Source organism: Eucalyptus grandis, chromosome 11 (assembly GCF_016545825.1).
Source record: "Eucalyptus grandis isolate ANBG69807.140 chromosome 11, ASM1654582v1, whole genome shotgun sequence".
NCBI classification, from domain to species: Eukaryota; Viridiplantae; Streptophyta; class Magnoliopsida; order Myrtales; family Myrtaceae; genus Eucalyptus; species Eucalyptus grandis.
In genome coordinates this window covers 47,121,690-47,133,475 of record NC_052622.1, presented here as the reverse complement: position 1 = coordinate 47,133,475, position 11,786 = coordinate 47,121,690, and the positions used below count along the sequence as shown (strand labels likewise).

At 41.4% G+C, this 11,786-nt stretch overlaps 3 protein-coding genes across 13 annotated transcripts; all 3 read right to left on the bottom strand.

Moving 5' to 3' along the window:
- Positions 1–3: 3 nt before the first annotated feature.
- Positions 4–1,356, bottom strand: LOC104426748 (stress-related protein). The gene is made up of 3 exons (XM_010039895.3): positions 1,200–1,356; positions 881–1,108; positions 4–766 (listed from the first exon to the last, which is right to left on the bottom strand). Exons 1-3 carry the CDS (start codon positions 1,233–1,235, stop codon positions 323–325), a joined length of 708 nt encoding a protein of 235 aa, XP_010038197.2. The 5' UTR covers positions 1,236–1,356; the 3' UTR covers positions 4–322.
- A 1,602-nt stretch (positions 1,357–2,958) lies between these two features.
- On the bottom strand, positions 2,959–3,669 carry LOC104426747 (rapid alkalinization factor). Its single transcript, XM_010039894.3, has one exon. It carries the CDS (start codon positions 3,615–3,617, stop codon positions 3,234–3,236), a length of 384 nt encoding a protein of 127 aa, XP_010038196.1. The 5' UTR covers positions 3,618–3,669; the 3' UTR covers positions 2,959–3,233.
- A 1,869-nt stretch (positions 3,670–5,538) lies between these two features.
- On the bottom strand, positions 5,539–9,428 carry LOC104426745. 11 transcript variants are annotated; one of them, XM_039304182.1, is made up of 4 exons: positions 9,250–9,428; positions 9,076–9,148; positions 8,839–8,936; positions 5,545–6,230 (listed from the first exon to the last, which is right to left on the bottom strand). In XM_039304182.1, exons 1-4 carry the CDS (start codon positions 9,332–9,334, stop codon positions 6,088–6,090), a joined length of 399 nt encoding a protein of 132 aa, XP_039160116.1. In that variant the 5' UTR covers positions 9,335–9,428; the 3' UTR covers positions 5,545–6,087. The 11 variants fall into 11 exon arrangements, 2 of the variants coding, with proteins under 2 accessions (XP_039160117.1, XP_039160116.1); XR_005547335.1 differs by having other exon boundaries at positions 5,539–6,230; positions 8,839–8,931; positions 9,024–9,428; XM_039304183.1 differs by lacking the exon at positions 9,076–9,148 and having other exon boundaries at positions 5,543–6,230; positions 8,839–8,931.
- Between the last annotated feature and the right edge of the window lie 2,358 nt (positions 9,429–11,786).

Sequence of the window (11,786 nt, the reverse complement as noted above, 5' to 3'; positions counted from 1 at the left end):
AGGTGTCGAAAAATATATGACTTGAATTCACCTTGATCGAAATGGAGATATTTATCCTTCAGCGCGATCAGAGATATTTGGGTTAGTAAAGCTCGGTGATCACGCATTGGGTCATGTCGTCATATCGTATCAAACATCGATGACATGAATTGGACCATCAAGTGGAAACATCGAACATCATCTAATTGGCGACGTCTCACCCGATAACAAGATTCCCATCATCGGCCTAAAGACTAAAGAGACGGGAGGGAAGACTTAACAATCGAACCAAACGGAACCCTCGAAAGCAAACGCGAGACCCTACGGAAAGCCAAAAAGGGGGTTATTCGGCCGTCGCCACCTCCCCGTTCGCGGCGGCTGCGGCGCCCGGCCCACGCTCCGCCTCGTCGAACACCTTCGCGATCCGCTCCAGCGGGACCATCGGCAGGTATCCCGACGCCGGGTAGTCCCTCTCCGCCGCGTAGCACGCCGCCCGGTTGTACTTCTCGGCCCAGTAGGCCACCGTGGGCACCGCCATCTCCGCCACCTGGGGGAAGAGCGGCATCCGGTTCAGGCGGCGCCAGGCGGCCACCGCGTACTCCTCCGCCACCGGCTCGTACTTCTCGTAGATCTCCCTCGCCGCCGGCTCCAGCCTCTTGCACCCGCTCCGGGCGGCGCCCGCGAGGCCGGCGCGCCGCACCTCCGAGGCCACGGCTCGGGCCTGGCTCGACGCTTGCTTCACCAGCGACGGCACGAGGCTGTCCAGCTCGTGCACGTACTCGTCAACCTGCAGAGCAGAAAAAAGAAAAAAGAAAAAACCCGAACATAAATATCTCCAGAGTTCGTAATCGCGACGTTACTCCGTCCCAAGAAAAAAACAGAAAGGAATGACGCAATGGACCCTGGAGTCGACGAAGCGGAGGATCTCGAAGGGAACGTGGTGGAACCGGTCGAAGAGCGGGCCGACGACGGTCTTGACGGTGGCCTCGACGGTCTGGACACCCGGCCTGAGCGGGCCGGAGTTCTCCTTGGCGAACTCGTAGAGAGTGGAGAAGCAGATCACCATGTAGATCGCGGCCATCTGGACGAAATCCAGGTACTTGAGCCTCCTCCTCTCGTCGTGCTCCACCTATATGTAACACAATTAACATCATTTCGATTCTTCGCCTCCTCCATTCAACTAACGTTCTCGATGCATCGAGATCGGAAAAATGACTTACGTTCTCGGTTTGTGGTCTGGGCTCGGAATCCGCCATTGCTCTTTCTCTAAACCCTAACGAAGGGGACGCGAAAGGAGGCCTCGCGAAGGAACGGCTTCTGCTGAGGAAAGTTGGCGAACGTTACGAGGAGGACTTGGTTTTATGAGGGGAAGGCGGAGAGGACGATAGCAACGGCTCCCATCTCTCCCATCCGAGGAGAGAGAGAGAGAGAGAGAGAGAGCCGCGCTGCCACCTGGCGCAAGGTGATTGGCGGGATCGGGTCGCGGGGCATTCAACGTCGACGGCTTCCGCGCTGACGCTGGCGATAGCGTCCCCCCGGGAACACGTGGAGGGCGCTCGGCCCAGGCGTGGCGGGGCGATGGCGACGCGTGGCGTGGCCCCCACGCCCCCGGGGGGATGGCGCGGTCACGTGTCGAGCTGGAGGTATGGACCAATGGATCGGCATCGGCACGGAAGACGAGGCGAGGCACGAGTTCCGAAGGTGGGGGGGAATCACGTGCTCGCCATCCTCCTGCCTTTATCATGGGCCGCGGGCCCCTTTTCTCCGCTGCATTTCATCATCACCGTAGATCATATTCGATTATATCGTAAAAGACTTATCCCTGGATCTGGATGTGGACAGGGACCACTTGCGGTCGTTTAAGCATATGGCGTGCCCGTCGCCGTTGCACGTGGGCCGGCCCTCCCGACGCGTGATGGGCCGTTCCGTATGAGGGCCGAATCACTTTATGGAAAGGCTGGAAGACCAGCAGCTACCGATGGCCCGGCCAGCACGGTCCATTGATCGGATTGGAAAATGGGCCCATCTTTGGGCCCAAAAATGTAAGTTTTTGGCGACAATTGGACCGGGCTGGCCCGGTACATTTCCAGTTCAGTGTCAATGCGGGTTAAATCGCTGATCATCACTCTATAGCCATGATGCTATTTCGTGCACCGAATTATGGCATGTGAACATTTTACAACGTGCTTTTAGACATACAAAAAGAAAACCTCCCGAATCGTAAGACGCTCTCCATCCCCTCCTACCCAGAACCCTCACCGCCACCACCCTGCCTCGGTGCACCGTAGCTATGGTAACGGTTGATATATAAACACATGCTCTTTCTCGATTTCTCTCTGGCACGCACAGATACTGGTGCATAGCTAGAGTTTGACAATGAGCCATAAATTATGGAGATTGCCTTGGGCAAGTTGCCATGATAAGACGGAGAAGTCAGTTCGGACTTTTTTGACACCCTTATTAGAAGGGATGGTCAATCTATAACAATTTATAATATAGAGGCACTTTATATATATATATACTTTAAGTTAAAAGTATGTTTCGAACAACACGTCAAAAAAAAAAAAAAAAAACCCCTTCTTGATTGTCACTTTTGCAAACGCATTGATATGAAGACTTCTCTGATCTGACCTCGTTCAAAGTTTCGGCCTACTTGGAAAAAAATATGAGCAAATCTTTTTATTTATTTGTGGGAAAAAACATGACCTGATAATTAATTTTCTCTTTTACCCTGGCGCGAAGGTTGCACGAATCAAAGGGAAAATTTAAGAATTTCTTTGGCAAAATTAGCACCGACGGAAGTCAAATTCTACGCTTCGAAGGCTCGGAGGTCAACGTTTCAGTATGCCACGGCTTTTGTCCATGTTAATCTTGGCGAAATTTCCTCTTTTCCCATATAAATTATTGTGTTCATACAACTTTTTCTTTGACAAAAGGGATGAAGCAGAAAATATGTGCTGGGTATCTCAAGCCGACATCTTTTCTCATATGGGATCTCCAATTCCCCAGAAATCATCTCGGAATTGCAGGGATTAGTAAACTAATGATTCGAATTAGCACGAAAATTACAATAAAACCCGAAAATTAGATGCATAAGAACATAGAACAAGCAGGCGTTAACAAGAGCGACAATACAGCATTGTCTTTATCCATCACGTACATCACATAATAGATAGATAGAGCAAGCTAATTATAAGCAGAGGGGGACCGAGAAGATTGGAGAGCTAGATCGGCAATGGGGGGTTTCGTTTCACTTAGCCGCGACACTGTGTCACGGCGGAGCATGAGCGGCTGTAGGGGTTGGACTGCGCCCCTGGCTGGCAGTTGTAGTAGGAGGCCCCCCGCTGCGAGCACGGCACCGTGTTCCGCTGCAGCGCCCCGTAGCTTATGTACTGCGATGTCGCCAGCACCCGCCGGCTCACCTCCGTGTCCATGTCGAACTCGCTGCCCTGCTCGGCCATGCACTCCGCGATGGACCCCTGGCACCGGCCCGGCTTGGAGGAGGCGGCTACCCATGCGAGCCCATCGCCGCCGCCGCCACCGCTGGCTGAGGCGCCGGATGTGGAGATGGCGGCGGCGGCGACGATGAGCGACGTGAGGAAGAGGGTGTGGAAAGTGAGGAGAGAAGGAGAGGCCATTTGGGATTCGTTGGACTCAGCGTCGTTCTTGGCTTTGGTTGATTGGCAGTGAGTTTCTCTTTTATAATAGCATTTGGTATTGGTACGCGTGTCTTTTGGTGCGTTGGGCAAGAAAACGAGTTTAAAATATAGGGTTTTAATTAACCTCGTCAAGGGCGCTTGTTTTGATCATAATCACGAAACTGCCACTTCACATGCACCCCATGTACTTTCATCTCATTTCGAAGCACAATAATATTTGATTAATTTTGAGGACACTTGATTTTATGTGAATGCCTGTCAAATTCTAAATGGGTATTGGAATAAGCGGAAGCTATATATAAAAAGAAAGCCAATTTACTTCATTAAATGCTTCATAAATCAACTTTGTGATACGTGGAATTAGTAAATACATGAGAAATTGCTGGCAACTCTTGAAATTATTAGAAAAATGAATTCTTGTACAAGATCATACATGATACACTCACCATGCCGGCTATGCACTACTTATATGAAGCTTCTAGGAAACTGTCGCGAAGAAAACGTCAAAAGTGACGACAGTCCTGCCTCCTTCTATTTTGGTCTTCATTTCTGCGATGCCTAGTATTTTCGGTGTGGTAAGTACCAATTTTTATTTTTTTTTTTTTACTTTTCGGGTAAAAGTGGTAATACCAATTACTGAGTGCCACAGCTCTCTCTTCCCTTGCCTCCAGCAGTGGTATAATAAAAGACCCAGCAATTCCTTCCTTTTTCCTTGATAATCTAAATGAAGAAAACATTAAGCTTGGTCATCGATAGAATATCTAAAAATTAAGTCATGCTTTCATCCAATAATTTAAATTTTCAGAATAACTTATTATGATCTTACAAAACATTCAAATGGTATGAGAAACATGAAATTTTAAGTTGAAATCTTTTCAAACTTTTTAGAAAAGCCTATAGTGATTTTGTTAAATTTCGTACTTACTTTGTGTTAACCATATATTGCCACTCACAAAGTGGTGGCGTAAAGAGGCCTCGAAAGGCTTAGGCTACCTAAGGTGAATTCTAAGTTCGAGTCCAGACGCTACTCATTAGTGTGCCGTGATTTTGCTTTATCGATCAATAAGCATGTCCCGATGAAGGAGCTAGCGGGCACGGTGGTCTAGGAAGCGGTCCTATGCAGTCGATGTTCATTTGACTTCGAATATAACTCCACGTACGATGACATTGCACGGTTACTTTCGTGCGATTACTTTGGCGTCACGGGAGGGGCATTCGCGAGATTAGAGATTCCAAAATCATTAGGACCTAGAAACCTTGCCAGACAGTAACACTTGAAGTTCACTAATTTCATGCAAATTCCTAAAATGCTAGAAACATAGCAACGCCGACTGCGGTGCAGGATGCCAGAGGAAGGGGCGGGGGTGGCAATCATGCAATTATGGGGGAGATCGATGGCTTCTTTCGCGAGGGCGCATTCAGTTGACCGATGACGGGGTGGCGGTAGCGACGGCTCGAGGGGTTAGCCCAACCACCGTCATCAGTTCGGCTGTCTTAATCTTTGCGCTCCTTGTACAAAGCATTTAGCATTATTCAACCTTTCAAGTGATTGATGCAAAGCCAGTTCCCACTTCGAAGACTAAGAAAATTTTTAAAAAATCATTTTATAATAATATTATATTTCTTTTCGTTGTGGTCCAAGCTATCTAACTCTAACCCTTAGGTGAGTATTTTTTATGGGTCCTCCAATCATGATGTAGTTTTGATTTGCAAATCCTTTATTTATTCATTTATTTATTTATTTATTTATTTTCATTTTCAAAAACCCTAAGTACTCGAGTCGCGGAAGAAAACCCGATAATCTTTTCCTTTTTTGTTTTTTTTCATGACGTTGGACATCAAAAGTGGTCACTAGAACAATTCAATCATATTCGATACTCAATAAGGATCAGGGCAACAACAATTTCATGGATATCTCTCGTACGATATGTCAAGCATTGCATGAATTTAATATATTTTTGTGCGTCACCTTTTAGGTAGGGTTTTGAAGAAGTCCAGCGTGTTTGTTGTTCAGCACCAAAGCCACCGCGTTTGAATTAGTAACATGCGTCCCTCTAGAAGAGGATCCATGATATTTAAATAAAAACGACCTTTTCAAAGTCGATATAAAGAAATTATATTTGATTGCTCCGTCGCTAATTGTTTTACTAACTATATTTTGTTATTTGCAGTAGTTATGTTAAATGAAAATGAACATCATCGGGGCTTTTGTAAAAGAGAGCACATGTTTTAGCCAAAGTTTTGTTTGTGAGACTCATAATTGACCAATTTACTCAGTGTTCAGTTGCCCAACATATTGAAATAGGAATCTTGAAAATGGGGATCTTGAAAATGGATATCCGTACCGTGATAATGCTTGGACCACTATTTTTATAAGGATTTCTTTCTTGGCTTTCGACACTGGGTTCTCTTTTCACCCTTCCAACTTCATATTTTTCTTCGCCAAGATTCAAGCAGATATTTGCTGCTTGGATACTCCCCAATATGAGGGGATACCAAGGTATTTCCTTGTCTTTTCTATCTCCGGAACTCTCAGCTCGTTGGCCATCTTTCTTCTTAAATTGCTTGGGTAGTCCTTGCTGAAGAATATACCTGCTTTATTCAAATAAATAGGTTGCCTTGAAACAAAGCAATACTGGTTTAGGATTATAGCCAATTTTTGACATTCCTGCACCTTTCCATTTAGGAAGAAAATCGAATCTTCTGCAAAAAGTAGGTGAGACAGTACCGCGCAATACCTGTTTAACTGTATCCCCTTTATGGTTCTATCTGCCATAGCTTTCTTCATTATCATTGATAGGAAGTTTGCAACCAATGTAAATAGATATGGGGAGAGAGGATCCCCTTGCCTTATACCTCTTGAAGGTTGGAAGTAAGGCAAGGGTTTGTCATTCAGCTTGACACTTAATGAAGTTGTTATAACACATTGCATTATCAGCTTCACCCATTTCTCATTAAATCCCATTCTAAGCTTCTAAAAAATCCCATTCTATTTGATCATAGGCCTTTTGCATGTCTAACTTTAACATCGCTTGGAATTTTTGTTTTCTTTTTTGAACCCTAAGCTAGCATAATACATCCTGAACAACCAGAATATTGTCATGAATTTGTCTTCCTCCAAATAGGGATGAACATCGGTTTAGGATCCACTTGGATCAACCTTAGATCGATCCAACCTTGCCGTTCCTAGTCTGGTTCTCAAGAAGACTAGGACGGTCTTTGGTCTTGAGATTCTTGGATCAACACTATGCGGGTCGATTCTCGGTCTTGAGGGTTTAGGGTCGATTCAACTCGAACCAACCCTAACTTTATATATTATCTATAATATATCTAAATTATTATACATACATACATATATATTATATATCTAATATAATCTTTATAACGCTTTTACATATGGTGTTACGAGTATAATTGATAAATGATTATAGGAACTTCCCATCTCATCCCATATCTCCATGAGCGATCTTAATCATTTTTATGATTTCTTGCTTTTAGTAAGTGTAAAATTTCTATTATTGTTTTATCTTAAATTTGTTGAATATGTATTAGTATTTATAATTTGGTTGCACAACATCATATTGTTGATGGATATATAATTTGAAATGATAGATTTGTCTTTTTAGGAAATATAAAAAATGAAACAAAAAATTATCAGTTGGTTCCGAATTAACCCTAAAAATGGACCGAACCCATTGGGTCAGTCCAATCCTCGGTCCCAAGCTTAATAGGGTCGATCCTCGGTTCCAAAAATTGAAAATCAACACTGTACGGGTTGATCATAGAATTAAGGAGTGGACCGGCCCAACCCAAACCATACTCACCCCCATCTTCAACAAATGCACTTTGTTCAATGTTAATCAAATCCGGTAGCCATGGTTTCAACCTATTTGCAAACACTTTAGAGATGATCTTATATGCAAAATTACACAAGCTTATAAGTCTAAACTATTCCAGCTTCTTAGGGTTCTTGACTTTTGGCACTAGAGAAATGAGTGCTCTATTCAATTGAGGGTTTAACATACCAGTTTGGAAGAAGTTACTCACCTCTGAAAACACTTCTACCTTTATGTCCTCCCAGTAGTGTTGATAGAACTGGCCATTTAGGCCATCTAGACCACGAACTTTTGATGTTCCAAACTGAAATGTTGCTTTCTTTACCTCTCTAGTGTTACTTCTAATAGTGCTAGGTTTGTTTCTTCTTTCACCTTACATGAGTAACAGTCACGGTAACCAATTGAGCTATAAAGTTCTCTAAAGAGATCAACTATCATAGTTTTTATCTTCTGTCAATCTCGGGCCCAATGGTCTCTGTAATCCATCAGCATTGAAATTTTGTTTTGTTGTCTCATTTGGATCATAATGGCATGAAAAGACTTAGCGTTTTGATCACCCCACTTAAGCCAATTGATCCTCGATCACATCCCCCAAAAAATAACAACATTTTAATGGAAGAATCAAAGTTCTAAAGCAGGAATACACTAGAGGAAGTGGGATTTGTTGAAGCACAGAAAAGACATGGGAGATCTTGGATTCAAATATTTAATATCCTTTAACAAGGCCATGCTTGGAAAATAGACTTGAAAATTAGCACAATCCCCTTCAACCCTGTGCCGCAAGATATTAGAAGGAATATACTACCCTCATAAAAGTTTCTGGAAGGCAGAGAGGGGATCCAAACCCTCTCGTGATGGCAAAGCATTTTAATGGGGAGAACAGCAATGGCAGACTCGGCAATGTGGTCAGTGGGAAATGGGGAAAGCATTAACATTAGGGAGGACAAGTGGCTGAGAAGGGGAGTAGTTGGAGGACCTGGAAATATGGGGAACATCTAAAAGTTGCTGAACTAATTAATCAAGAGGAAAACTCATGGAAAGAGCCAACCTTGCCGAATACGTTTGATGAACAAGTAGTAAGTGAAATTTTACTGTCCACATTAGACCGCAATTGATCAGGGATCAACTGGTCTGGACGGAAACGAGAACAGGACAGTATACAATAAAGAGTCGTTATAACACCTTTCACAAAGAAGACAACAAAAAAAGCACTGAGCAGGCCTCCTCATCATTTCAGACTCCAAGAAAGCTATGGAACCGAATATGGAACATGCAAACCCCCGACAAAATCAAAAAATTTATATGGAGCTTATGCCAAAACGCTCTACCGACTAAGGAAAACTTATTCAAAAGGAGGACTATACCCGATCCATTGTGTCCAATGTGCCAAGCACATGTCGAAACCCTGGAACATATATTCCTTTTATGCGAATGGTTGAGATCGGTGTGAAATGATCCTGTACTAAAAATCGAAATCTCAGAATATCATATATCCAGAATAGATTCATGGCTGGTAAATTATACGCAGAAGGAAGAGAGTTCACTAAACTTTGAATTAATCTCGACAAGTGCTTTAGAATATCTGGAATTCAAGAAACAACCTTGTCTTCAAAAGGACACATCCAGATCCGAAGCCCATGGTGGATTTAGGGTTACAAATGCTCATAAACTTTGCTAAAACAAAAAGGCGCCTTCTTTGAGAACACAGAAGGAAGAAAGATGGGATACACTAGAAAAAAGGGAATTGAAAATAAATATTGATGCAGCGCACTTACCTGGGTTAAAAGAAGGTTTAATCGGCTGTGTGTGTCGCAATTCTACCGGGATTTTGATTGATGGCTTTGCAAATAACGTATCCATCTCCTCGGCTGAGCAAGCGGAAACCCTAGCAATGCTGGAGACATTGAAATTTCTCTTTCTTCGTGTGGCACAACTCACATTGGAGTCAGACTGTCTCAACTTAGTGAACAGTTTGAAGTCTATAGAACACGTGCTCTGGGAAGAACGTGCGATGATCAGCAAGGCCCGTGAACTGTTGCTTCTTCTCTCAAGTTTAAAGATAGCCCATTGTAATAGGGCCTCTAATATTGTAGCTGATTGGGTAGCAAAATGGCATAGGAAAAAAAGCCTTCCCCAAGAACTGGTTGACAAGCCCTCAGCAGGCCCTCTGGGATATGCTATGTTTGGATATTTCGCAAGTGGGTTTGGTATTTAAATGAAGATATGAAGTTACGACCAAAAAAAAAAAAAAAAATGTACTTAGTGTTGGGATCACAAATTAATTAAGTAAATGACATAAACAGTTTATAAACTTTAGCGTGATGTGTATTGTCTTTGAACTTTAAATCTATTTAATACGATTTTTTAATTTAAGCCCAATATGCAATGTCATTATCGAAATTTTAATTTGTTTAATATAATTCATGAACTTTTGGTACATGTTCAATTTAGTTTCTAGAATGTATGAAAATGTCCAATGTTGTCTCTGAATTTGAATTAATAATAAGATAATATTGAACATTTTTATATAGTTTATGGACCAAATTGAACATGTATTAAAATTTTAGGGATCATATTGAATAAATTAAAAGTTTATGGATCACATTGCATATTAAGCTAAAGTTCAAAGATCATTTGTGTCATTATCCCAAATATTATCCATGTATAGAGTCTAACATAGTAAAAAAATAAAAGGCTTTGAAAAGTATTCATCGTGGTATTTATGGATATAGAAGTGAAAAAAATTAAGACAAGCATAATGTAATGATTTTTCACATCATCATGTCATCACATTACCTAATTTATTATGTCAATCATGTCGCCTCAAGTGTTGTAAACTACTTTATATTTTTCAAAACAATTCACAAATATCAGCACTTGACTTTTGATTTGAATAGTATAAAGCATAGCGAGTAAGTATGTGGGAAGAGGAAAGGCACAAGTGTGTGATTTTAAATTTGGAAAAAGCATTAATAAAAAAGTAAGTAAAGTGTGATTATGAAAGAAACTTTATGAAAGAATTGCCTCAAACTTCCACCTTTTCTAACACGTAAGGAAGAATAATGTGTGGCCTACGGAAAAAAAAAAAAAAAGAAAAGAAGAAAAAAAGTCATTTACTCTGTAACGTATGCATTCAAGAACATCATTTATTCTATTAAGCATAACTTCTATGGTTTCAAATTTACATAACTGTTATGTGAAATTTCCAACTTAAATTAAAGTGATTTACCACCTTTTTTCAAATTAAATTACCAATGAGTTATCAATTCTCATTTGAATTATTTGTCAACGTTTATATATATTAGTTTACCACTTTTTTATTTACCAAATTTTATTTCCCTTGATTTGAAATCCTGTACAAATTCGTAACCTTTTTTTAGAGATTACTAACTTGACTTAATATAACTCATAAACTTTTCTTCCCAATGAATTACCACATGATAGTCGTTTATCAACATTCATTTGAGTTACTTACCAACATTTATTAGTTTTTTTTTCTTATGATTTGCAATCACCAAGTTTTGCTATCGCCCACAAACTTTTATCTGCATTTCTTAGTAAAGCCTTAAATTTAGAAATTCTTTCTATAAACTACTAACCTTAAGAAGAGGAAGTCATCAACTTCTCTCCGATAAAGGATTAACTAGTTTCTTATTACCAAGGAAAACAATGTGGATTGATTATTTTGTTCATTAGGAGCTTTCTAGGAGGGAAATTAGGGTTCAAGAGATGCATCTCTTTCCCTTGTCATAATGCTCTAATGTTCAAGAACATCATTGAATAACTAAGATGGCAAATTATAAGATGGCCGATGTACGTTTCAGGGCCTTGGTGTCCCCCCTTATTGGGTCTATCAAAGTTCTTAGTATCTCACGCCTTTCTTAGCCCATTCATGATTCCACTGCCAAACCAACCTCTTTTTCTCCACGCCGTTGATTTGCGTGGAAAGCCAAAACAGCTCACGCTAGCGTTGAATTATCGAGGTAAACTATATATAATTATATGTTTTTAGTGTAATTCTCTTGCAACTATATATGTTAAAATTGACTTCAAGACAACCAAAATGTAAAATAAAATAACGGGATCGATACCAAATGACGTCCGGATGTGCTCGGTGAATAAATAAGTGAAAGAGTTCTCTGATCTTGGCAAGGTCGAAACCCCCATTACCGAGGATAAGAAGGAGGAGACAATACTCTCTTGATCACTCGCGAATACCTAAGAATCCATTAAGAAATAGGGAGAACATCATAGAAAAAGATAACGAGGAAAAATTTCCAGAAAAAAAAAAATTTATTCAATAACACAATTG

What these genes read in the sequence shown, in the direction of transcription:
- LOC104426748 (XM_010039895.3), bottom strand. Translation starts at nt 1,235, where the DNA reads ATGGCGGATTCCGAGCCCAGACCACAAACCGAGAAC. An exon ending in CCAGACCACAAACCGAGAAC is followed by an intron (nt 1,109 to 1,199) that starts GTAAGTCATTTT and finishes TGTTACATATAG; the next exon opens with GTGGAGCACGACGAGAGGAG. An exon ending in TCCGCTTCGTCGACTCCAGG is followed by an intron (nt 767 to 880) that starts GTCCATTGCGTC and finishes TCTGCTCTGCAG; the next exon opens with GTTGACGAGTACGTGCACGA.
- LOC104426747 (XM_010039894.3), bottom strand. Translation starts at nt 3,617, where the DNA reads ATGGCCTCTCCTTCTCTCCTCACTTTCCACACCCTCTTCCTCACGTCG.
- LOC104426745 (XM_039304182.1), bottom strand. Translation starts at nt 9,334, where the DNA reads ATGGATACGTTATTTGCAAAGCCATCAATCAAAATCCCGGTAGAATTG. An exon ending in TGTGTCCTTTTGAAGACAAG is followed by an intron (nt 8,937 to 9,075) that starts GTTGTTTCTTGA and finishes TTCGATTTTTAG; the next exon opens with TACAGGATCATTTCACACCG. An exon ending in CATTGGACACAATGGATCGG is followed by an intron (nt 6,231 to 8,838) that starts GTATAGTCCTCC and finishes TGAATAAAGCAG; the next exon opens with GTATATTCTTCAGCAAGGAC.